Genomic DNA, 24,824 nt, shown 5'->3' with positions numbered 1-24,824 from the left:
CCTGCAATATTCGTGGACTTCAAAAAGAAACACTCCAGAAGGGAGACATATCCTTCTCAGTGCAGTTCCTCTTGACCGGGAGGTCAGAAATCCGAGTTTTGGACGAGTGAGACTCCAAACATCACCCATCCGTGTGTGGAAGCATTTGTCATGTGCGTGCACACAGACATGACTTCTCCTTGCAAAACGTGCCTGGAAACCTGCAATTTGAAGGCTTCACTGTAAGCAGGGGGAGAGCTGCTGGACCGAACAGGGAGCAGAGCTACGGAGGTGCCCCGAGGCCCCCACCAACACCAGGGGCTGCGTCCAAGCCGGCTCTGCAGATGCTCCACCGCGCCCCAGAGTGAAGCAGGCATACATGGGGACGGGGGATCGGGGACAAAACCCTTCACCACCCTTTGCTGCCACAGCGAAGACCAACTATGGAGATTTTTTTTTAATTTTTGTTTTTTGTTTCGTTTTCACAGCCAAAAAAAAATAGTTTGCTCCAGGGGGGAAAAAGACTTTATTTCGTCTTGGGTTTTTGTTAAGGCTGGTTTATAGCCTTTCCCAGGGTTAGGAAAACACCAGTCTCCATCCTTTCACACTGAGGACACTGCTCACGTCTGCCATGGCTGACTCCCTCCGCCATCTCCCCATCCTGCAGTGAGATCCTGCAACAGGTCCTCACACTTAACCCAGGAACCATGTCCTCATTCAGTGACAGAGGCCACCGCAAAATGGAGACCCACTGCTTCAGGCATGCTTGGACAGCTGTCAGCTGCCTTCCTGACTATTTTGTTGTGTTCTTTTTTTTTTTTTTTTTTTTTTTTTTTAATTTTCCACATTGGATTTTGGGACTCATTTCCCTATGACAAGGGTCTCCGCGACTGCTGCGCTGGGAAATCCTGCAGCAAAGGGAAGGAGAAAAGGAGAAGGAGCTGTGGGGTCTGGGCATTGCAGCCCCGGCACTCAAACATGCACCTGGAGCCATCCAAAGGATGCGGCCAGTCTTTGGGGGAGGATGCAGCCAGTGCATCCCCCAAAGCTGGTCTGAGACTCTTGGGGCTGGACAGGGAGGAAGAGGGGGCCCAAGCACCAGTGGGGCTGGGATAGGAGGGACTCAGCACCAGCTCTAGTGAAGGCTCCTCTCCATCACTGGTAGGGTGCCTTCCATCGTGTCCCAGGGGATGGCACCCCCACCACCACCACAACCAGGCATCCTGCAAGGATGCTTTGCCCTAAGGGGGGCAGGACTGGATGGCCCCCAAGTTTTGCCAATAGACTTCCACGGAGACCCAGCGGGGCATGTTTGGAGCTGGGGGTGGAGTGCCTTCCTTTGCTGAAAAGAAGGAGGGGACGAGAGGCACCAAATGCAGATCTCTATCCCTCCATGAAAAGGAAAAAATAAATAAGCAGGAGTTAGGCAACCCCCATGGTGCTGGAGGGGAGCTGGGGCTGGGGACGGCCCCCTGGGTCCGTGGGGCTGATGGAGCAGGGTTGGATTGAGCAGGATGGGGGGGTGAACAGGATGGTGAAGGGGGGTTGGAGGGGTGGCAGGATGGAGGGGAAACCTGTGCCAACCCACAGGGCCACAGGCACTGTCACCACTGTCTCCCATCTCCACTTGCCAGTCCCCGTGCAAAACCTCCCAACTGTTATAGGCCAGTACCACCTTCCCCAGTACCCCCCCTCCCTCCTCCCTCTCATTCTTGCTTTTTTGTTTTTGTTCATTTTGTTTGTTTTGTTGTTTGATTTCCCAAAACTTGAAAGCCTTTGGCTGCAGAGAAAGGAGCCGTGCTGCCTGGGGACGGGTGGGACGGGAGTGGGCAGAGGGATGGCAGCTCCCCACGGGACATCTATTTCGGAGAACTCAGCTCCCAGGGGACACAGACCAGCCTGGTGGTGGCCTTCTGATGCAGCCACCACCTTGACAATGGGAGGGGGATGTAGGAGGACTCCCTGTCCTCCCCATACAAAGTGGGTCCCAGCTGTGGCCCCACGAGCTCCAGAATCCATCAGGCGGTGATGAAGTGCTGCCGTTCTCAGCAGGCAGGAGGAGGGACCTGCTTTGCCTTTGGGGTGGGAAAACCAGAAGGGGTGGATCCGGGAGCCAGGCGAGTGGCACGGGGACCAAGGCGCATGGGGAAGGTGCCAGCCATTTCGCACACCAGCAGTCACAGGGTGAGAGGAAAAGGCTGGAGCAGGGGTGAGGACAGCCCTTGGACCACATCTCCCAGGGGAGATGTTCAGCAGCTGGGTTACCCCTTGTCTGTACTGCAGTGGCCTTCGAAAACCACTAGTACAAGAGCATTTTGCACTATTTCTCCGCTCCCTCCCTCTCTTCCTCCTTCTCTTTTTCTCCCCTTTACCCGTGAAAACTTCTTTTTGTTGTTGTTTTTTTTTTTTTTTTCTTTTTTTTGTGTTGTTGTTACTGATTTTTTTCCCAAACGGAGCATTGTATATTTAACAACCAACAGCTCACCTCGCTTCCAGACCGCTGTCCTGGCCCTGGCGAGGAGCCCTGCGCACCATGCCCTGTCCCCAGCCCCGCCAGCCGCCCGCCACTGCCACTGGGACAGACGTCACCGCGCACGTCACCCACACTAGTTCACACACCAGATTCCGAGTTTCCTGCCTGGTCTTTTTTTTTTTTTTTTTTTATCTTTAAGCAATACTCACTACACATTTTACGGTAGCTTTTTATAGCTTTACATACATACAGTAGCTCTGTTGTTTCGTTTTGTTTTGTTTTTGTTGTTTGTTTTTTTTTTCCAGTAAACAAGAAATACTCATAATCTTACTGGTGGGAAAAAAAAAAAAAGCAGTTTGTGAAAAACTGACAATGGAAGAAGAGCTTAATGCTCTGTTTAGCATTTTGTACTTAAAAAAAAAAAATCTCACATTTTATTAAAAAGTGAAGATTGCTGTATACTATTTATTCAACTTATAATTTATGTTACTCTTTGATCTTTGTCTTTTCTCATGACAAAGCATTTATTTAATAAAGTTATGCATTCAGTTAGCTTGTGCCTGACCCTCGTGGAACGTCTGCGTGCCGACCCTGCCCCCAGCACACTGTGCCCGGGGAGGCTCAGCCAGCCCCGCAGGGTGCTGCAGGAGGTCCAGGGCAGGGCTGGCGTAGTGGCAAGGGTTTTAGGGCTTTAGACTCCAGAGCAATCTGCTAAGGCAGCAGTAAAAGTGCAAGGTTGAGCTTATAGCAGGTTCTGCCAGGTTATTTGGGGAGAGAGATTGGTGTCAGTGATGCTGAGCTCCCAGCTGCTACCCCAAACAGATCCACAGTTTGGGCCACGATGTTTGAGCCTCAAAAGGCCCCGGGCAAGGCAAAGTCCTGCCCCAACAGCCCAGCGTGCAGAAGCATCCCCAACCCACCCCTGCAGGGCAGTCCAGCCCAGCCCAGCCAGGCCATGGTCTTCAGAGAGCTCATGGTAGCTCTCAGTGCTCCTTCCCACCACCCCGTCCTTCCCAATGCCAGATCCCTCCACCCACACCACCCTTCATCCTCCCCCACACACACACCTTAATCCCTCCATCCACCCCAGCTGCCAGCACCACCCCATACACCCAGAGCAAGGCAGGACACAAAAACCTCCCCTTCCTTCCCAAATGAGCACTGTAGGTCAAAACACACCCCCATCCTTATCTACGCCACTGGGGGCTGGCTCTGCCTCCTGCTCACCCCATAGCCCACCGGGGGCCAAACCAGGCTGTGGGGTCACCCCACGAGGCTGTGCCCCCCACGGCGCAGGAGCCAGCCAGCAGCAGGCGGCGCGCTGAGCCTGCCTGCGCTGCTCCCGCTGCCGGAGCCGCTCGTGCTGCTGGGCAGGGAGGCGCTGCTGCTGCAGCTGTCAGCCACGCAGGCACTGAAAGCGGGCTTTCCCCCCCAAAAGTGAGGGTCCTACCCCACCAGCCCCCAGGACAGTCATTTGTACTCCCACCGCCAGGCTATGGCTGTAGGCAGATATAGAGAATAGCTATAGCTACACATGCTGTCTCATTATGCTGTTTACGTTAATTATTATTTGTATTATCCTAGCGTATGCTGTACTAGAACTGCAGTTTGCCAGTGCAGGCAGCTTTGTGTGCACACCAGACCCTGTGGGGCTTCCCCCGATATCCAAGAGCAGCTGGCTGGGTCCCTGCAACCTGACCTCCTACCCCATCACCCAAAACACACAAAGCTGGGCAAGAAGAAAGCCCAAAGCCCAGACCCAAGCTGTGACACCCAACAGAAACGTGCGTGCATGCACACAGGCACCCTTGAGGACATGTCACAAGGCTGGGGAAAGCTAACCAGAAGCTCTTCGCTCCCCTTGACATACAGTAGACCCTCTGCCCCCTTGCAAGTAGCCACCAGTGCCGGGCTGAGGGCTCCTCTCCCCTCCCAGCTCTCAGTCCGGGTACAAAGGCGACCCCCAGGCCCTGCACAGGACAGCAGGCCCAGGCACGGCTGGGCTCCGGGCTCCTTTGCTACCCCCAGCCCTCTTTGGGCATGGTGCCCCCACCCCCTGCCTTTTTTGAGTGCTCCCCCCCACATCTGCCCAGCTAAACACAGAGTTTGGCTGCCAAAATCCCCCTGGGGCCAAAGCCTGGCCACGCACCCCAGGCCCAGCAGGGGCAGGGCCCACAAGGCCCGCCCACAGCACGTTCCTCACAAGGCCCCTGGTTAACCCCAGCCACATGGGGCCTTGCCGTCAATGCTGCAAATTTAATCGGACAGAGCATGATTTGTTGTTATTCTTTGTTCTGTGGTGGTGTCCCAAGCGCTGTGCTTTGGCCAGGGGAGTTTTCTCCAAGCAGCGCTGCCCAGCCCAGAAACTCTTCACACAGAGGGCAGAGGAGACCAAAACCATGGAGACCTGGCTGATCCATGGAGAACAGGTCCATCTGCTGGCTAGCCAAGAGCATGGTCAGACACAAGCACCAACTAAAACACTGTGGCTGGGAAAGCTGAGAGGAGCAGAGCACCCTCACCCTTACAGTCTTTGGCCAAATACCTGCCAAGACCCCAAAGCAGTGCCCACACTAGGCAGAGGGAGCCTTCCGTGGAGCTCTGCGAGCTTGAGGCTGGTTAGGGTGCTCACGCTATCCCCTCCCCACCAAACCAAGTGTGACAAAACCACCCACCCTTTTCCACCAAACCTGGCTGCCATCAGGCAGGGGAACAGTCGCCGCACATGTGCTGGCCAGATGCTGACTTGAGAGGAGTCGAAGGCACGGTTGCATTTTGCAGAACCACAAAAAAACACGGCATGCAGCAGGACCAGAGGGGGGATGGGGGTGACACCAGCTCTTCTCTGCTCATACAACTGGGACCGGTAAGGATGAAAGCCAAACTCCCAGTGTCACTTGTTGGGCCCAGCATTTACAACACCCCCAGGGCAAAAGCTAAACAGGCCCAAATTTGTGTGTGATGCAGCAGGCAAGAAAACATGCTCTATTAATAGAGGGGAGTGGGGAAGGGGGGGGGGGGGGGGTGAAGATGACAGTTTTCTGGCATCCCATTTAATTTATTCCAACTTTATGCAGCTCAGCTTTTCCAAAAGAGAAAAGAAAAACAAAAGAAAACTTCCTGACTCCTAAACAAAACAAAAAGTACAAACTGCAGCTGAGAGCCAGCATGCACAAGGTTTACATGAAAAAGCAGAACACCCTTGGCTGTTAACAGAAAACAGGTAGCATCATTTTTACAGTTACTTGGCTTTGCATGCAGGTACGTTCCTCCCTCATACATTCTTGCTCCCTCCCTCTCACACATCTCCATTGCTTTCCCACCACAGCCCCAAGGTCTTTTCCTTTTCTCCTCCACTGATACTTCCAAACTCCCGCAAGGACACAAGAGGTTTAATATACACAGACCGTCCATGCTCTTTCCACTTCAGATGTGAAACATAGGGACAGGAAGGAAGAAAAAATAGCAACAAATCCCAGTGCTCCTTTTTCTGCAAAGTTTGGGGCTTTTTGCTTTTCCTTACCCAGCTTCAAGCCCCCAGATGAGTGATATCAGCAGGAGGACTCCACTGTGGTGTTTCTTCAGAAGCTCCAAGGACAGCGCAGTGACAGCACCAGCCCCTCAACCCCTCTGTTAGGGATGCCCACCCCAGCCCTGCCCAAGGTCCTGCAAAAAGCTCTAAGACAATTTGCTTGCTTTTAATGTAAGGATGTTTGCAATTGCTTTGCAAAGGGTAGCCATATTAAAAAGGGGAGAAAAAATAAAATCTCCTTGCTTAGGCGACGGGGAAGTTATTTATTCTCAGCGTCGGTGTGTTCTGTACAGAAAGAAATCAACAGATGAAGTAATGGCAGAGACACATCGGTCCTCAGAGCGGCATGTCCAGTGCAAAACCTCTCAGAGTGCCTGCAATTGCTTGGCTTTAACCTATACAAACGTGCACGTGGGCAGACGGGTGCGTGTGTGTCCGGGCCTTTACAAAGCAAGATATATACTGTACTTACAAAAAAAAAAAAAAAGTGTGTGCTGAATAGCAAATGCTCACTCCTGTCCCAAGCAAAAATGGAGGGACAAGAGCAGCTGCTGGGAGTGCAGGTTTTAGATGAGTTTTTCCTATCTAGAAAGAAAGAAAGAGAGAAAGAGAGACACTCCCTGGCTGGTTATTCTAAATCTACACAGGCATCCTTCCACCCAGCCCCGGAAAGTTCACTTTAGCTCCCTCAGCTTAAGCCGATCCTAAGAAATACTGGGCAGCAGCCCTCCAAACCCCTCGGAAAACCAAGCATTCAGCTCCGCAGTCACCCAGAGGCCCCAACCTCCTGGACCAGCAGGGCTGGCTGCAGCCAGGGGTGGTTTTGGGGGGGCTGTCTTGTTTCTATCCGCTGGTGATGCCCCCTTGGGGGACGCATCCCCATTGCGCTGGCATGTTCCAGCTGGGAAGGGGGGCTTTCCTCCTTCCCTCCCTCCCACACCGCATCCCGCGCCAGGACCAACAGGACACGAGAAGCAGTATTTACAGTCTTTGGTCTCGGGGGAGGGAGGGATGGAGGGAGAAGTGGGATTTTGTTGTTGTTTTTTTTTGTTTTGTTTTTGTTTTTTCCCCTCCCCTCCATGGCATGGGGTTTTGCCTGCGGAAGATGATGCCGCAAAGCAGCAGGGAGGGCAGGGCCACGAGGCGAGGAGCAAAAAAGACCGGTTCTCTGGCTGACGTTGGGCAAAAGACTATAGGAAAGCAGTCCCTTCTCCTTGCAACCCCCCCACCGCCCTTCCCATCCCCTCGTCCCTTCCCTCCCCAGGAGCCGGGCAGCAGGAGGGCAGAACGTGGGACCCAACCCTGGTCTCTTCCAGAGCCTAAAGAGACACGCTGAAACCCATGTACAAATCCAGCACCAGGGCCACGGCGAGCAGGATCACGTCCGTCTACTGGCTCCGCAGGGCATGTGCTCCCCGGTCCTCCTGCTCGTGGGCTGTGTAGAAGAGGTGGCACTCGGGGTCCCCTCGGATGGTGGGCGCACCCTGGATCACCTTCCCGTGGATGGGGTCCACGCACCAGCACTCACCACGCTGCCCGTTCACCGACATCTTGCACTGCAGGGAGAGGGATAGGGTAGATGTCAGCTGAGGAGATACGTGGAGACCACCCCCATCACCCCTGTTGTTTCTCTGGAGACTCAGCACAGATGGTTTGGATTTCAGCAAGATTTACAGATGCTGTGCTAGGTCTGTGCTGCAGCAGCATCACTGCTCTGCTGACCTGGCTGAGGGCTGGACCTCTTCCCCAGACCATGCTTGGGACCAATGAGCTGATTTCAGTGAACTACAAGGACAAACACCCCCAGGATGCATCCCCTGCTTTCAACCATGGATGAAAGCACCCACAGAGTCACTAATTCCCCAGGGAAAGATGGATTAAATATACTCACAGAGGCCCTCCATAAACTTCATTTTGCCTACAAATTGGTCTAAACGTAACAGCTAGGCCCCATGGACAAACTGAACTGTGTTTGGGAACAGGGTCCCAATCAGTTTCCATACAGAGGCAGGGACGACAGTGCGCCTGGACCGAGGCTCTGTTCCCCAAAGCCTGCTCTGGTTAGAATAACATTTCTTGCCCTAACAGCTATCGCCCACCTCTTACACTGGCAGGGCTGTGGGCACCTTGTACCTGGTGCTCATTCCTCCATCCCCAAGGGACACATCCCTGAACAAGGCACAGCAGGAACCAGCCCCCACAGCAGAGGTGAATCCAGCAGGCCAGGCTCTGCATGCGCTCTGCAAAGCTGAATTCCAGCCATTTTCTGCAGCTGGACTGAGGTCAAAGCACAGCCTTGTTCATGGGGATAAAAAGCAGGAGAAGAGGTAAAAAAGCAGCCCCAGCATGAGAGTGCACCCAGGCACCCTCCATCTCATTCTAGCCCACAGGAGGTGGGAGCAGCCAGGAATGCTTTTGTTGGCATCCAATTTCCAACAAAGGAAAAGGAGCTGACACTCAGATCTAGAAACTAGATGGAGAAAAAACTGGGAACAGTCTCATAGTCGCCCTGTTTACCCTCAACCAGACCAGGAGGAGAGACAGAGTTTTTGTCCCTTCTTTTTCTGCAGCTATGGCCAATGTGTAACATCTGCATGGTGCAGAAATAGAAGGGACAGAGGAAGATTATCTCAAAGCATCCTGCTCTTTTTTAATGCCTTTTTTTTTTTTTAATAAAAAGCGTTCCTGATCAAGGGTTGGAAGTAGTCCTTAAAAAAAGGCTTAGCTATGAAAACAGCAGGCCATCTGATCCCTCCAAAGGATCAGCTCCACATAACCAGAAGGGGTGCTTGTATATAGGTACCATTGATGCAGGTCAGCCCTGGACCAGCTGGTGTTTTGCTGCCAAAGAGAGCTTTCTCCTGTCTGCAGACTCTCCTGCAGCATCTGATGGTCTCCCAGAGTCTGTGACTGTTTCTCACACTGCAGACAAACACCTGGCTCTGAATCAGGCCCCCAGAGGCTTTGTGGCACCACAGGATTTTACAGAGCTGCCCCAGCCCATCTTCTAGGACCCCTGGGACCTGCTCCCTGCCCCAGGAACAGAGAAGGATTTCTATGCAGTGCTGAGCAGAGGGATGCCACTAAGAGTACAGCTGGACCTAGGGCTCCAGCTCTCCCCACTTGCCTGCTTGAGATTGTACAAGCCATGCTTGTCGCAGTTGGGAATGTGGAGGGAGTAGAGGTGCTCCAGGGGACCTCGCTCATCCGGCAGCCGCATGGTGGAGATGCGTTCCAGGACCTGATCCAGCTCCTGCTGACAAGGGGTCTGAAAAGAGCCGAGAAAACAGAAAGACAAATAATCCACGTAATCCCAAATTCGTGTAACGAGACCATTCACTGCAACATATCCCCAAATCTTCACATGGCCAAGAGCCAACCCAACACCTGACTGCAGGCCTTGAAGGCACAATGGAAAAGCCTTGGAGACACTTCCACAGCAGGCCTGAGCCTGAGCTCCCAGCTGAGGCAGCTCCGTTAAGTTACACCTGGTATTAGCCAGGGCAAGTCTGCGCCTGCCTGCTTCTGCTTTATGTTGTGTCCCCCCCACCCCCCAGAAGCAGTAACAGCATGGGGACGCTCTAAAAGGATGATACCCCACCATGCCATGGAGCCACGTCTGTCCCACAGAAACCAGCCAGTTCAGCTAAATTTGACCCAAGGACTACAGGAGCGAGTTCTATCTGGGGTAGCACAGGGAGTGCACATTGCGGAGACTGGGCCATGAACGTGCCTTTTCCTTGGAGATAAGGGTTCTTAAAGCTCCTCTCTGACCCTGTACTCCCCACATACAACCGTCTTGTGTTTTTAGGGAAGTATTACAGACCTTTTGGGGTGGTTTTCCAGCCCTATGCCACCTAGTTGCCTTGAACAAGCTGCCCACTAGAGGGAAACCATGGCCAAGAACTTGAGGACGCTGGGCACTGTCCTGCTGCATGACAGCCCCACAACACACTCCCGGGGGCCCCCCTCAACCCACACTGGGGCTCTCCTGCTGCAGGCAGAACCCCCCACCACAAATCCCTGAGGGCTGCTTAGGGGAAAAAGGGTGTGCAAAAGCCAGGCTGCAGGCAAAGAGCATGCTCACGCCCCTGCAGGGGCTGGTGCTGAGCCAGCGGGACCCCCCTTCTCCAGCCCTGCTGTCAGAGGGTGAAGCTGCAATGAAAATAACGCCTCCTTGCCAGCACATCAAAGTTCATCAGATGGCGTGTTCAACCCCAGCTTCAGGCCAAAACAAACGTTTGCTTTTCTTTCTTTTTTTTCCCCCTTTCTTTTTTTTTTAAAAGGCAGCTGCAAATGTCACTTTTGCATTCAGCATCTCCCTCTGCGAGCCCCTGGTTAGGTCCCTGTGCCCCCACCTCCCCCTCACACGCTCCCCCCTCTCACCCTGCCCGTCGGCATCCGCGACTTCTTCGAGTCCTCGTGGTTGTGATGGGGCTTGCCCACTTTGCCCATCTGCCGCTGCTGCTCATTCACCTTCTCCCTCATAACCGCCAGCTCCTTCATGCCCGTTTTCATGGGTTTCCTGCCCCCAGCTCCACTCAGGATCCCTGGGGTGCCATCCACGTGATTCTCAGCAAGGATGCTCTCGGACCGGTCATCGCCATTGTCTGTAGGAGAGAGGACAGAGAAGAAAAGGGTCAAGCTCAGCCAGGCACTCTCTCACATGTTCGTCCCATCCTGGATCACTTCCAAGCATGGACAGTTACCAAGCCATAAAATCTTTGCATGCAAAAATTTTAAATTGCGTTAGCCCTTTCATCTGGAAGGTGAGAATAGATCCTTTCATTCTGGAGTTATTACCACACGAAAAGACAGTTTAGAGAGCAGGGGAAATCGCTGCTGCTGGAGAAGTTCTTTCTGGTTTTTCTTTGACCTTCTAAATTACTTCCCGAAGAATGTAATTTTCCCATCAGAAGTCCAGTTGAGTTAGTGATGCCAAGTGTACTTCAGTTCCAAAACTTAAAAACCACAGTGATTAGTAACAATACCTTGAGTCCATCTATCATCCCCCAGAGTATCTCCAGGAATACTTGCTCAATATTAATGTGCTAAAATAAATTCTCAGGACTGCTTTCAAAAATACCTTTCCTCTTTTTTATGGCCACCCTAATTTCCCTCAGAGATCCTGCCATTTCAGTGATTGTCCTTGCCGTATCGTCTTTCACATTGTCATATGCTGCATTACTCACCCAGTTGCTAGCACGCAGCCTACCTACTTCTGTGTTTGGCCACTTCTCACTGCGGAACCACCCCACATGTCCTGGGCCTGACTCTGCCACTGCTGCAAGCCACAAGACCCATACCTAATTCAGCTATTTCAAGTCTCTTAACAGAAAAGCTGGGATAAACACCAGGCTTTTCCCACCTCCTCCATCTTCTGCTTTGTGCATTTTCTCACTTTGCTGGGCGCTGTTTCTGTAGGCAATCCTTGCCAAAGTAGGACACACTGATGGCAATGCTGCAGTCCCTTTGGACTTTGCAGTGGAGACAAATCTCTAATCCTCCCATTTGCTCCAGCAGGTGATAGCTTGGTCTCCTCCTTGGTGCCTGGCAGCATTTGTGGTCTGACCTGGCTGAGATATGGAGAAACCTGAGCAACCACATCTAACACTGAAGCTGGATTTAACATTTGAGCTATCCCTGCTCTGAGCAGGGGCTTGGACCAAGACTTCCAGAAGTCCTTTCCAGCCCAAATTATGATTCAACGTATGCAGGCATGCCACCTTCTCATTGCAACAACCCAAGCTAATATGCGTCTGCATATAGGAGCTCTTCAGCAGCTTGACAACACAGTCCAGACTGTCTCTGACACCTCTGATTTCAGCTTCCCAGCACCCCAGACACTTGTATGTCACACTAAACTGTGAATGACAGGGCACACAGTGCCCTGTTCATGTAACAAGGCTTAATTTGTGGTCCTGCCCTGCTTTTTGGAAGACCAAACAGGAAGAACGCTTAAAAATTTTAACATCTCCTTCCTTTCAGAAGCTGTATTGTGTTTTGACAGGACATAACTGTACCATCTTCACACAGAGTGAAAAATCTTAATAGGAAGTGTTTTATTTCTGCCACAGCTTCCCAAGCTCTTCTCCACAGGTGTTATGACCCAGGGTCCCACAGGGGAAAATGCAAGAAGAGTTTTGTCTACAATTATTCAGTAAATGTGCAGCTACCTACAGACTGATGGCAGAAGAACAGCCCAAGAAGGCTGGATGACAGACCAACCCCAACATCCCATCCACAACAGAACACCAGCATCTGCTTGGGGACACGTGTCAGAAGGACTATTACCAATCTGTGCTGGAGAGCAGCAGCAACAGCCCTTCTGTGCTGGAGACTGCATCTGATCCACAGGATTTAAAAGCCACAAGTGGACCCATCCTTCATGGATTTGTCTAATATCCTTTTGAACTTCTTCCCAATTTTGGCCCCAGATCTCCCAGTACTGGGATCGTCCCACTTCCCAGAAATACTAAATGTGTTTGGTTTGCAGGTTTTTAGCTGCTTAGGTAGTGACTGAAAAGCAAACATGGGGCAAAACCAATCTGGCAAAGTCCACGACTTTCCTCAATACTGGTTCCAGACAAGAATTTGGATGAGGCTTGATAGCCAGATGGGCGAGCTCAAAGTCTGGGCTGCTGCCTGGCGATTGCTGCCTTGGCTATCATCCGAGGAGCTGGGCAAGGAACATTTTGAGCAAGAATCTTCTGTTTATCCACCAGTCTCCCCATTAATTAGAAACACATAGCGAGAAGAGAAGGCCACGAGGCCGCCCTTCAAACAGGATCAAATGAAAAAGCACCGTGCAGAAGATGGGCAAGGCCTGCCAGGCACTGACTCGCAACAAGCTGCTTAGGAGGTTTTCAGCCTTTCAACGTCTTTTGTCCTCTCCTCAGTGACCCCACAAAGCAACCAACACCATGAGGAGAGCAGCAGCAAGGCAGTGTTTTGGACACATTGCAGTCCCCTGCTCCATTCAGAAAATCTATAGTGCACTGCGACTGAGAAGCAGCGTGCTGAACGCAGTGCCTTCCCTGATCGGCTCTCGCTCCTTCATCCCTCCAACTAAAATATATAGACATCTGCCCAAATAAGCACTGCTCTAGTAAATCAAGGCAAGCTGGTAAGCCTCTTGTCGGCTGATTCATTCACAAAACCTGCTTCTGATAATATTTTCGCTCATTTTTCTCACTTTCCAATGCTAATAAATGTCAGCCCAAAGAAAACCCCTGATGGGAGCAGAGCGTGCAAGCCCATGTGCACGAACACACCCAGGGACAGGAGAGGTTGGTCTTGGCTCCTCGGGCACCCTCACAGGAACAGACCTGGAGCCGAGGCCAGAGAGGTCCAGCTGCTATCAACTGCAAGTTTTCCTCCACGCCACTGAGATGAGTTGATCTGCCTTTGGCTGACTCCAGAGCCCCAGCACAGCTTTTCCCTCTCTCAAAGCCTGTGCTGCTCCTTAGGAGGAGTCCTCCTGGGTTAAGGCTTTCACAAATGGCTAAACCAAAATCAGAAAGTGCCTCCATTTTGTCCTCCCCACTTTCTCAACTTCATGCAAGCCAACAACCAGGACATCCCCCCCTACCCCAGCAGCTGGGGTAGGGGACAGGACAGGGGGCTGGGCCCACCTTTCCTTCGTGAAAAGAGGCCCAGCTTCAGTAGGCCTTATTTCAAAGAGCTAAGAGGGGCCTGGCAGCCATGGCAAGAGCAGAGACATTGAGCCTCAAGGTGGGGAGAACAAAGAGCCAAACAATGCTTTTTACAGCCAAATAGCCAAGAGAAGCGAGTTGTGCATGCTTGCTTATGGCTATCTCTGAACCAATTCCGCCACCCACCAACCCCACTGGCATGGGATGGGCCGGTATGAGATCGCCTAAGATACACAGGCCTAATCCATTTGTCATCCTGGCAGATGACCTTTTGCTGACCAATTTCAATTTGCACTAAATGCATCTGTGAACAGAGTGCTGCCGAACTCCAAAACAATTATGTTTTATAGCTCTTCCATTTTCCTATGGCATGTGGAAAACATCTCCTGTGCTATTTTGGATCAAAAGGTAGAGCACGCCGCGCTGGGCGGGAGTGGTGAGGCAGGAATCAAAGCAGATAGCCCAAGTTCTCCCAAACACCGATGCAGAGCCCATGAAACACCTCTCTCTGTGCCAAGAAAATGATTTCCTTATGGCGTTTTTCAAGAAAAATTCCCATTGGCTTCAATGGGGTGAGGACTTAGCTGAGGAGGAAGCTTATCCAAAAGGCCATCAGCTAATGTCTGTAGCCAGCCATGCAGTCTCGCCAACGTTTTCAGAAGCAGCTACTAATTTCCAGCACTAAAATTTTCAGGAATCTGATTCAAGACCTTCAGGTACCCCCACCGAGATGGTGGAGAAACAGAGGGGCTTAAAAAGGACCTGATGGTTCCTGAGAAGAAAGGAGAAAGAAGCCCCATGCATAGACAGACAGCTGCCTAAAATTAAAGGCACATCTTCATCCCTTTGGAGAGCCCTGAAGCGTACATAGGCTGTGGGACAGGACCCAGCCAGCTGCACTCACTGCCACATGGCAGGGAGCAGGTGCCATGCCAAGGACCACATCACCCTGGCCAGCACCGCCCCCCCTCTGCACTTGCTGTCCTCCAGCAACAGCTTGCTCAGAAGTTTCACATGCATTCGCTTATCCATCCAGGGTGTTTGCACAGCATCCAAGTGCTGATTGCGGTCTCAAATCCACAGAAAGTTTTGTCCAAGTGGCCTTCAACACCCTGCTCACAGCCCCCTCAGCTTCATGGCCTGGATGCTCCCCGGGCTCACATCTCGCTGCCACAGCCACCCCTCTCTTTCTGAAGAGAAAGAGCTTTACAGTCCATTAATTACCCTGTAGAAGGAAGTGTTCTTCCTAGGACACAGACAGACTTTAAGGAGCTCTGCTTCCCATCCCAGCTGCCAGGAGCCCAGCCCTTGTCCTGCACAGCCTGAGAGGAGACAGAGCCTGTAAGCCTGACCCTTACGATGCACCACAGCTAGGGAATGAGTCGCAGGAAGGTGGGGAAGGAGCAGACAAACCCTGACTGCAGCCCCAGTGACCTCTGCTTCATCCCTCTGCAAAGCATTTCTAGGAGAGCTCTGGGCAAAGGTTCCTGTGCAATAGCTCTGGTGTGGGTGTTGTTGACCTGGAGCTCGGATACCTCAGGAAACGTTTGCCAGCAGGGATTATATCGGCATTGCAATTTCCTTGCGGCAGGAGCTGCCAAGAACAAAGTCCCCCCCAGGCCTCTGGCCCACCCTAACCCAAAAAGGTCCCAGGTCTTTCACTGGTGCTGCCAGAATACGAAGCGCCGCAGTGGCACAGCATCCAGCAGGACTCAGCTGACAGCAGAGGGGAGACTTTGGGGCACCGGTGCATGGCCCAGCCCCACACATAACTGAGCCAGGCTGGATGTCACTCTCCAGAGGCAGAATAAACCAAAGCAGCTGCTCAAGTTTCACTCTTTGCACTCAAAAAAAAAAAAAAAAAAAAAAGGACTGGAAAATGCCACAGAGGGAGTGCAAGTAATGGGCACTGTAGGAGAAGGGAGGCAGAAGGGATGTAGGGCAGAAAAGAAGCCTTCCCACCCTAGGACATCTCTCACAGAGACCACCTGTGGATACTCAGGGAAGAAGAAGAAACAGCACAGTTATGGAGCAACCCCTCCCCGGATGTCTCCCCAACAATGAGCAGCTCAGGAGCTTCCTGAGCCAAAGGACACATCCAGACCAGGTTTAACAGCCATCAGACCTAGAATGAAGGAATCTCCTGTTTCGGGTTTGACTACAGGAACCCCACCTAAATACCTCCCTCCTGCTTCCCTCTCCCCAGCCCCGCAGCCTGTTGCACTAAGCCTCATCCAGCCCTGCAGAGCCGGCACTTAGGCGCTTCCGTTGGCTGCAGAGGAGAGCAATCAGGGGTGCCCATGCCACACAGCTTTCAGAAGGGCCGGTCTCCAAAACCCCTCAGAAAGGTGGGCCTCTGCAGGACACAGAGCTGAGAGCCAGAGATGAGCTTGGAGCATCTCTCCATCCCTGGGGTTATTTCATTCAGCCGAGGTGCTCACTAACAGTGAGGTGAAAGAGGAAATTCCCACTTTGCTCTACAAGAACCGGCTTTACCTCCACTATAAGCTGTCCACAAAGCACCCAGAGCTCCCCTGGGGCTCTCCAAACTCCCTTTATTTTTTGCCATCCGATCTTTTCAGTCCATCTCTCGCAGAAGGGAACGCTATGTCCTGTCCAGGGTTTGCTTCACAAGCTCCTGTCCCTGCCCCAAGCCGTTGGCACCAAGGGGTGATCCAAGGGGCACCCGGTGCCTTCCTTTGGCTCAGCTGTCTCACAGGAAGCGTTTTATGCTCCTGCAAAGTGCCAGGACATTGACTCAGGGCAGTGCAGCCTCCAGCAGTCACTTAACTCTTTTCTCTGCTGGTTCTTGGTGACTGCAAGGAGCAGCTTTCCCTCCTCCAGCCCTCTGGGTCCAAAGCTAGAAAAAAAACCCACACCTAGTGCACAGTGCCCTGCAGCAAGCAGGCGCCACATCACACCCAGAGTCCTCCAGCACACCGGAGCAAGCACTGAAGCGATGCTGAGACAGAACTGACTGCAGATGAGGAAGAAGAGGGACTGAAATGTCCCTTCCTCCGGGCTTCATTTCAAATTGCCTTTTTTTTTTTTTTTTAAATCATGGTTGTAGACTGGTTTCCCAAGGATACAGGACTTGTGCAATAACACAGCCTTCCCCTGTGTGTTTCTGCATGTGCATGTGCTTGCATGAGTGCCTATTAGTCCTCCTCCACCTCCCAATATATCTACAAACACGTCAGCAAGTGCCAACTAAATCTCAAACAGGAACCCAAATTCTCAAAAATAATGAGTTTCCACCATTTCATGGATATGTGCAGCTAGGCTGAAGAGAGATGAAATAGCAAGGTTTGTTTAGTTAGCTTTCTTTCCAACTGATTCAGCTGATGGGCTACGTAGCACATCACTCTGTGTGGGCCCAGCAGAGCACAACCCACCACTGGGGAAGGTCTGCTCCGGCCCTCCTCCTGCCAACAGCCAGCCCACAAATGGGCAGTCCTGCTCCCTCCCATGCCAGTCATTTGCTCTGTGCTAAGAATGATAAGGGAAAATGCTGCTTGGGTCACTCAAAAAAAATGCTTCTTCAGTCCTCTCATTCACCCAGTGTCCACTCGCAATCCCATTTTTCTCTCCTCCACTTCTTTCCCCAAGAGTGGAACTGCAGAGCTGCTATCATCATCCTCAGAGGTGCTTACAGCACAGATGCCCCAGACACCTAAACGCCAAGGCAGAAGAACCAGAGAGTCTCAGCTCACGGCCGATGACAGGGGTTTTGTCCCTACCTTTGCCACACAGAGACACCTAGGGCGAGCTGACTTGCCCATCTCCACCTCCACCCCACAGTACAGGGGGAATGCACTCGCTGTGTTCCCAGGATGCTGCTAAGACACTAGTCCCCCAAAGTGGCAAATACCACATTTTGATGTTTTCCAAGGCTCCTGTTCAGCAGCACATGCACAATTTCAACACGTGTGAAGGCAGCTGGCTAAGGGGAAGAGACGTTAACATGTTTGAAAGGTTTTGCTGAGTGAGGCTCTCCGAACTCCCTGCCACCATAAAAGCATTCCCCCTTGTTAACGAGCCGTATCTCAGCCTTTTCAACACACTTCTCTGATTAGCACTCCACAAAGCTGCAATCTTCCCAACAGAACCAAGTGAATTAACTCAAAAACACTTTAAGCTTCAATTAATTGCACTGCAGCTTCCCTGTTTGACCTTGACCTTGCCTGTAAAATCCCTAGGGTAGCTGCTTCTTAGTCATTAGGGGATTCTGCCTGAATGAACTGAGCTGTTAACATCACCAGGCCAAGTCTCTGCCTTCCATCTCCTGTCACTCGCATGTATCCCTGTGGTCTTCAGTGCCTTCGCCACCCCAAAAAGTCTGCACCACCTTCTATTATAAGCTCAGCCCCTAAATCCTCAGTTCTTTTGAATTTGCAAAGTGAAGTAAGACCACAAAACCACCTCATTTACTTCCTACAGGCTTCACTGCTGTGTTCAAATTTCCTTTATTTTCCCAGTTTATTAGGAAACGCAGGATCAGCTGAGCCCAAGCCCAATGAGGCTTTTGCTTCACATAGTCTGGACAACACAAGCACTCCTCTCTGCAGCCTATGTGATGGTGCCCCCAAGTTAATTATTATTTAAGTGACCTTGGTGTGGCAGCAGGATGCTGCACCTCTCTTTACTGCAGCAGAACAGCTGCTGGCAGTCACAGAAGCTTCAAGTCCTAATGAGGACAATTGCCAGGTATGAAGCTCTGCAGCTTGACCAGAAGGAAGAAGAGATGCTCTGGGGGCTTGGGAAGGGATGATGGACTAATGATCTGGTAGACACAATTGTGAACAACCCAAACTCACTCTGAACTCTTCTGTCTCCCCCACATTTTTGGAGAAAATGTAATATACAGGGCTCAGACTTGTCCCATTTCAAGATGATTGCCTTTCTAGGTTCAGGCAGCAACAAGTAGGCAGGCACCAGTTAGCTGGAGACAGGCACCAAGGAGAGATATGCTACCAGACAAATTGTTCAAATCTAGCCACCAGGGTCTTCCAACACATGTAGCACGCCTCTTGGATACGGTGCTTTAACCAAACTCAAGGCATCCTCTTCCAAATGGAGATGGCCAAGTGTCCTTTTGTGTCCTTCTCATAGAAGTTTGGGAGATGGTCCAGTGCTCATTTCTGGCCAGAAAAGCACTCCCTCTGCAGGCAAGCAGTGCCCTCCATCTGTTCCAGCTCCTCTGGGACAACTTAGTTCAACAGAAAGGTGTCCTCCAACTCTGGAAACCCAATTGTGCCCTTTGGTGCCCAACCACAACTCCCACCAAGACCAACGGCTGGTGCAGAAGCAGCTCTGGACAGCGTACGGCCAGAGGAACCTACAATGGCATTCCCCGTGCCTTCTGGGAAGGCTACACACAGGGGTGCCAGAAATCTGACCTTCCGCTCTGCGGAAAGGTAGAAAAGCTTGAAAATCAGGAAGAAAAACAAGTGAAAAAAAATACAAACCTCAAAAGGTCAGAGCAGTGCCCCACCCTGCCTGCCAGAGCCATCTCTCGTCTATCTCCGGTGCGGCTCCACTCCCTTCTCAGCCACATTGGCTTCTCTAGTTATTATGACTATTGCATGCAAATGGAATGAACTTCAGCCATTTGTATTACTCGTTTTTAAATAACATCTCACTTTTCCACAGTCAGTTTTCCAGACAGCAGCTCGGTCCAGGGCTCCCCTCACCACCCACCCAAATCTCATTGCGCATTTCCTCAAAGTCTGCCTTTTCAAAACACACTATTATTATGGTAATTCCTTTCTACCTTCTCCTCAGAAACCCTGCCAGACCCCAGCTGCAATTACCACCAGTGTCACCTCGAGGTCTGCCGGACTTAGTGTCCCCATGCAACCCCCTGGCTGAACACCAGCTCTCAAAGCCAGCCCTATGTCAGATTTTTCCCCAGGAACCTGCATTCCCCAGAGGCGAAGCACAACTGCCTCCAAATAAAAATCGGAGCCCTGAATTGTAGGTGGAAAGGCAGCTTCTGTCATATTTTAGTTGCAAGTCTCTTCTGCCCACCAGCAGCTCCCGGCTGTCTCTGGCACTCTCAGACATTATCCTCCCCTCCTCGTGGGGGCCACCACAGGCTTGTCAAACCCCACATTTAAGCCCCAGGTTGAGGTGTTCACAGACTGTGGCTTTTTCCTCATTTGATGACCAAACACAACCACTCTGCAATTATTTCAGGTCATGTCAAAACACTTCGTTCATCTCCGATGGAGTTCCTGGAACAATATTTCACTCTGTTTGGCAGTCACTTTGCTGGATTTCCTTAACCCTTGTTTTGTCCTCTCCCAGGTATGAACATAGCTAAATTTTACCCTCACAGTAAAGAGCACCACAAGGTGGATTGACCCTGATCTTGATCATGCATTTATCATTCACAGAAACCAGGCAACTGCCACTCTTTAGGCATGAAGTCCTCACCGATGGGAAACCACTGTTCAAACAACCAGGAGCTCTGCCAAAATAAAGAGTTGCCAAATTGTCCCACTGCTGAATGACACCCGGAGACATGCAGGAATTTGACGAAGGGCTCAAACTCACAGATACGCTACCAGAAGGCAGCAATTTACTGCAGATCAACTGATCTGTAATTGCAGCTTATGGCGTACAACGGCCACGCGCATGTTTGTTGCCTTTATGGTCCTTCATTGGCTTCCAACCTTGAAAGCCTACAGCGTGAGCAGATCAATGTCATTTGGCTTTCAGAAGGGGAAATTTCCTCCCACCTGTGTGGGAGGAATAAGCACAAGGCAGCCCTGCCTGCCACATCGCTCTGCTGTGTCACTGCTTTGGTCTCCTGCCTTTGTAAGGAAGGGGGCTGGATCTCGCTCTGTTTCCAAACGATGCTGTATTTTGGGCCACCCATGAAGCTGCCCAAGCTCCAACCTCAGGAGTACGCAGACTCCCACTGAGCAAGACGCAGGAAGAGAGAGTCATAAAACTGCGGTCAAGGAAGGAAGAAAAAGGGGAAGATCAGTCGGCTGCATTCTCAAGGAGGAGGGAGGCAGACCACCACAAAACAGCGATGGAGGCAGATGTGATAAAGCAGCTGGACCACCGGAAGGGAAGCTCTGACATGCAGCGGTCAGCGTGCTGCTCACTGAGCCCCAGATGTTATCCCGCATGCATCCAGCCGGCGTGCTCAGCACCAAGCGCCCTGGCACGGTTGCTGTGCACCTGATCCAGGCAGCACCCCTCACCCTGCAATCCTGCTCAGTTCCACCCCAGCCTTCCCATCAGTTGATGCTGGAAGGATCTGGCTAGTGCCTACAGGAGAAGTAGGCTTGGAAAACACCCAGACTTGTGGCAAAGAGCCCTTTTAGGGGTGGTATGGGTAGTCTCCCCACTGAGAGCAACCCATCCATGTCTGTGTTTAAACACCAAATAGGTAAGATACTGAGCTTCCACAAGGAAATGCTCGGCGATCCTCTGGCTTCAAGATGAACGGATATTCTTCATTTACCCCAAGATGCCAGACAGCTTCAGCTAGCTTCTGCCATAGCGATGTTTAAGGCCCTCTCCAAACCAACCTTGCACATGGTCTAAGCATGGACCAGAAGAGTCGCTTCCCCCGACACAAACACCCCAAAACCCAGACGGCTGCCCAGCAGTGGGTGTTGCTCACTGCCTTGCATTGCAGGTATTACACAGACACGAACAAGTCCTACCTGTCCTTCATTCATCTCCTTACTGCCTAAAATACCCTCTTACTTTCTGCTCCATCCCCAAATTTGGGGGAAAACGTGGCAGTCATTCAAAGGCATGCAACTCCCCAGAAATCACTGCCCTGCTCCCCAGCAGAAGCCATGGGCGCACGCATCCGCCTCCACCGCACTCAGTCCATAAAGCTCCACTTCATCGGAGCCACTGTTGCCACATCTGTTAGTGCTTTAGAGCACGTACATCTGGTTCAATTGAGCACTTGACTTTATTGCTGCTTTATCTCCATTTTCTGAACAGGCCTTGAGGAGAGTGCTTGGGACATTTGTTTTCTGTTTTTACTTTTTAGATTTTTCTCCCCATAGAAATCCCACCTGAAACAGGAACAAAAAACCCTGTTGCAGTCACTCACATGCTGGGGCTGCTTTTAGTGAAGCCTCCCCCCAGCACAATGAGCCCCATCCCGAATATCCTGGTGTACATACATCAACGCCACGGAGCCTTGATGCAATCTCCCCGTAGTGTTCCTCTGCCCTGGAAAAAATTGGCGGGAGGTGTCATGGTACGAGCCAGGGAGAAAAGAAAGAAAAGAAAAAGGTCTTGCTGCCCCTGCCATCTCCAAAACTTTGCCTCTGCCAAGTTACAACAAACAGGAAAAGCAGAATCAAAACACAGCCCCCACATCTCTCTCCATCCATGCAGCTCAGGCTGCACTGCTGCCAGCTACCGCTCACAAACAATTACGCTGTGAGCCTCCTCAGACACATCCTTCCAGGTGGCCTGAACAGCAGAAAAGCCCAGTTCAGGAAGCCTGCATCCAATACAGGGGGTGCTTGAAAACCTTTCCAGGAAGCGCAAAGGTCCTTCATGCCCCTTTGCCAGCTCCTGTGCTGGAAGACGCTGGTTTCTGCCACTGAGGAGCAGCAGCCAGGCACACGGGCTGGGAACAGAGATGAGTACTGGCTGCAAAGTTGGCAATTTTCCCACTAAGCCACCCCAGATGCTTCCCAGAAGAGCACGGCTGGTCCCTCCTGCAGGAAGGAATCGGGGCACTACTGCTGGGCGGTGGCATCCTCCCAGGGACCTGTGCCCAAGCATCTTTCCACAGTTTTCTGGCCACGATGCGTCTGGCATGGGCAGGTACCAGCCGTGTCTCTGAACCCTGGCTGTGACGCTGCCCCAGTCATATCCCCCAGCACATCCCTCCAACCATCAGCTGCTTGACCTCCCACTCACCCACACAGGGCCCTGTTCAGCCAGCACCGCTCTGATCTCTCCTTGTAAGCTCCAGCTTTCAACTCTCCTGATGGAAGCAGGCATCTGTTCTCCTGCCTGCTCCCCTTCCTACCAGAGTAAGGTATTAAAAGCACTGCCAGCCTTCCCAATGCCATGTTCCAGTTTGATATCATGCTGCGGTACTAAGTTCAGTCATCTTTTATCTGCCTGGTATCTTTTCTCCTATGTCTAAGCACAAAAGCCACCCCTGAAGCAAGCAAAAAGCAAGGCACATTAGCAGCAGCAGAACAAGCTCCCCTGGTCCTTCCTGCCCCAGTCCAACAGGCCTTCAGGCCCAGGAGAATGAACAACTGAACAGGAGAGCTAAAGGGCAACACAATGTAATGAAGCTCTGCACTTGCTGTCCCGGTGTGGGCGTTGCTGTGTGCTTCAGAGTTACTTGGATGCGCTGGAGTGTAAAACAGACCCATCTTCTGGAGTTCTTCTGGGCTCCTTGGGAGGAAGATACAAGCAAGTTACAACTTCTAAACCTCTCCCATCCCCTTCCCTTCATCCAGCAAGGCTCATGCAGACAACACAAGGACATCTTTCTCAACAGAAAATCCCTCTTCTGCTTTCCAGGTGAACCCTGCTGAGCACTACCCATGGAAACACCAAACCAAGTCATCTGCACAAGGATACCATCTTCTAAAGATGCAAGGAAGAGGAGAATTCATACACTATCATACATAAAAAGCAAAAATCTGCCACCAGACTGCTTCTCCTCAGACCAGAGCCCATGTGTCCCATGAGACAGGGTTTTTATGCAACCCCACATTAACCCGCGCTGAACCCCCTTCAACAGAGCATGGCAGAGCAGGGAGGCTGCAGTGATGCTCATCAGTGAGAGCGGGAGCATGGCTGGGGCTGCTTCTTCTACAGACACCGAGCAGGTCCCAAGCCCTAGCACAAGCTGACCACAACAGAGGCTGTCCGTGCAGAGGGAGGAGCAGAGCAGACCAGCTGCACACAGCTTGCTTGAGGCCCCAGCACATGGCTGCTCCTCGTATCTCCCTGCCAAGGCACCAGCGTGCTCTTCCAGTGTGTGATCATCACCAGCAGCTACAGCTGCAGTCAGCAGCAGATGGTGGGGGGAGTGTAAGGACTGATCCTTTCCTCTGCTTCTGAAAAAAATAAATATCAGTGCTTTGGGGACTTCCCAAGCCAGGGGCCATACATGGATCTTCATATTTCATAGCCTCCCATCCTCTATGTTTCGCTACTTCCTTTCAGGAGCCGTTTACACCCAGGACGTTTGATCCCCTGGACATGCTGCCTGATCTTTTCCATGGGATACTCAATGAAACAAAGGCAGCGACCTCCTTGTTCCTCCCACTATTCACGACCTTACAGCACGCTCTCAGCCCACACGAACAAGCCAACAGAAAGACCCAAACACCCAGGGCCAGGACTTCACATTGTTGAAACAGATTCTGAAGACCCTTTAATCAGGAGGTGACCTTCAGAAAGCAACGGGCACCTGCTGCATGTCACGCAGGTCTCTCTTGCACCTCTGAAATCAACTGTAGCCCTCCCAAGGGGCTGGGAGCCAGGACACCTCTTCTTTAAAAAGAAAGAAAAATGCCCGGCCTTTTCACAAGTACAGAAGGCTTTGGCACAAGCCAAGGGCACAGGAACAAAGCCAAAGCACATGGAAAACAGCAGCAGCAGCAGTTCTTACTGCTGCCTAATTTGAGAGCTGGGACACCGCCCCAGAGCGAGCTCACGAGGGATTTATCACAAGCTCCCGACAATCTCTTCAGGACAGCCCAACATTTCAGGACACCCTTCCAGGGCCATCCCATCACTGCCCTGACAACCCCAACCCATCAGCACCCATCCTTGTCATGGGCTGCTCTTTCTCAAAAGCGTGCAAAGCACCTTGGCTGGGCCCCAACAAAAGCACCTTCTAATGGGATTTTTCAGGTTTCAAGGATATCAGTGTCTGGCACAGGCTGAAGTAATTAAGACAACATCCAACAGACGATCTGGCATTAATTAACTAGCTATTTACCACTGCAAATGTTACAAATCCCACTTTCTAGTTCTGCACCAAAACACTTGCTTTTTTTCCCCTAACTGCTTTCTCCCTCGCCCCATCCCTGCCTTTCCCGAAGTCCCAAAGCACAGCCATGGCCTCTCTGCCGATTCTCCTCTGTCAGGGCCATGCTTTGCCTCACCAAACAAACAGTGATGATCACAGCCAGGCGGAAGCTGGAAGGTTTGCCGAGGG

At 51.7% G+C, this 24,824-nt stretch overlaps 1 protein-coding gene across 8 annotated transcripts in view; it reads right to left on the bottom strand.

Moving 5' to 3' along the window:
* Positions 1 to 5,489: 5,489 nt before the first annotated feature.
* The window catches only part of IGFBP2 (insulin like growth factor binding protein 2), an 82,066-nt gene continuing 62,731 nt past the window's right edge, over positions 5,490 to 24,824 (bottom strand). For 3 of the 8 annotated variants that reach the window (XM_035331143.1, XM_035331138.1, XM_035331140.1), the window contains exons 2-4: positions 10,371 to 10,594; positions 9,112 to 9,252; positions 7,373 to 7,540 (exon numbers count right to left, since the gene is read on the bottom strand). In XM_035331143.1, the coding sequence (XP_035187034.1) occupies positions 7,373 to 7,540; positions 9,112 to 9,252; positions 10,371 to 10,594 (533 nt within the window). Of the gene's footprint in view, positions 7,541 to 9,111; positions 9,253 to 10,370; positions 10,595 to 11,352; positions 11,393 to 16,135; positions 16,224 to 16,518; positions 16,571 to 24,240; positions 24,253 to 24,824 lie in introns of those variants that run through there. The other 5 variants (XM_035331144.1, XM_035331141.1, XM_035331139.1 and 2 more) reach the window with 5 other exon arrangements.

The sequence above is a fragment of the Oxyura jamaicensis genome, chromosome 7, assembly GCF_011077185.1.
Source record: "Oxyura jamaicensis isolate SHBP4307 breed ruddy duck chromosome 7, BPBGC_Ojam_1.0, whole genome shotgun sequence".
NCBI lineage: Eukaryota > Metazoa > Chordata > Aves > Anseriformes > Anatidae > Oxyura > Oxyura jamaicensis.
This window is presented reverse-complemented; position numbering and strand designations above follow the sequence as displayed.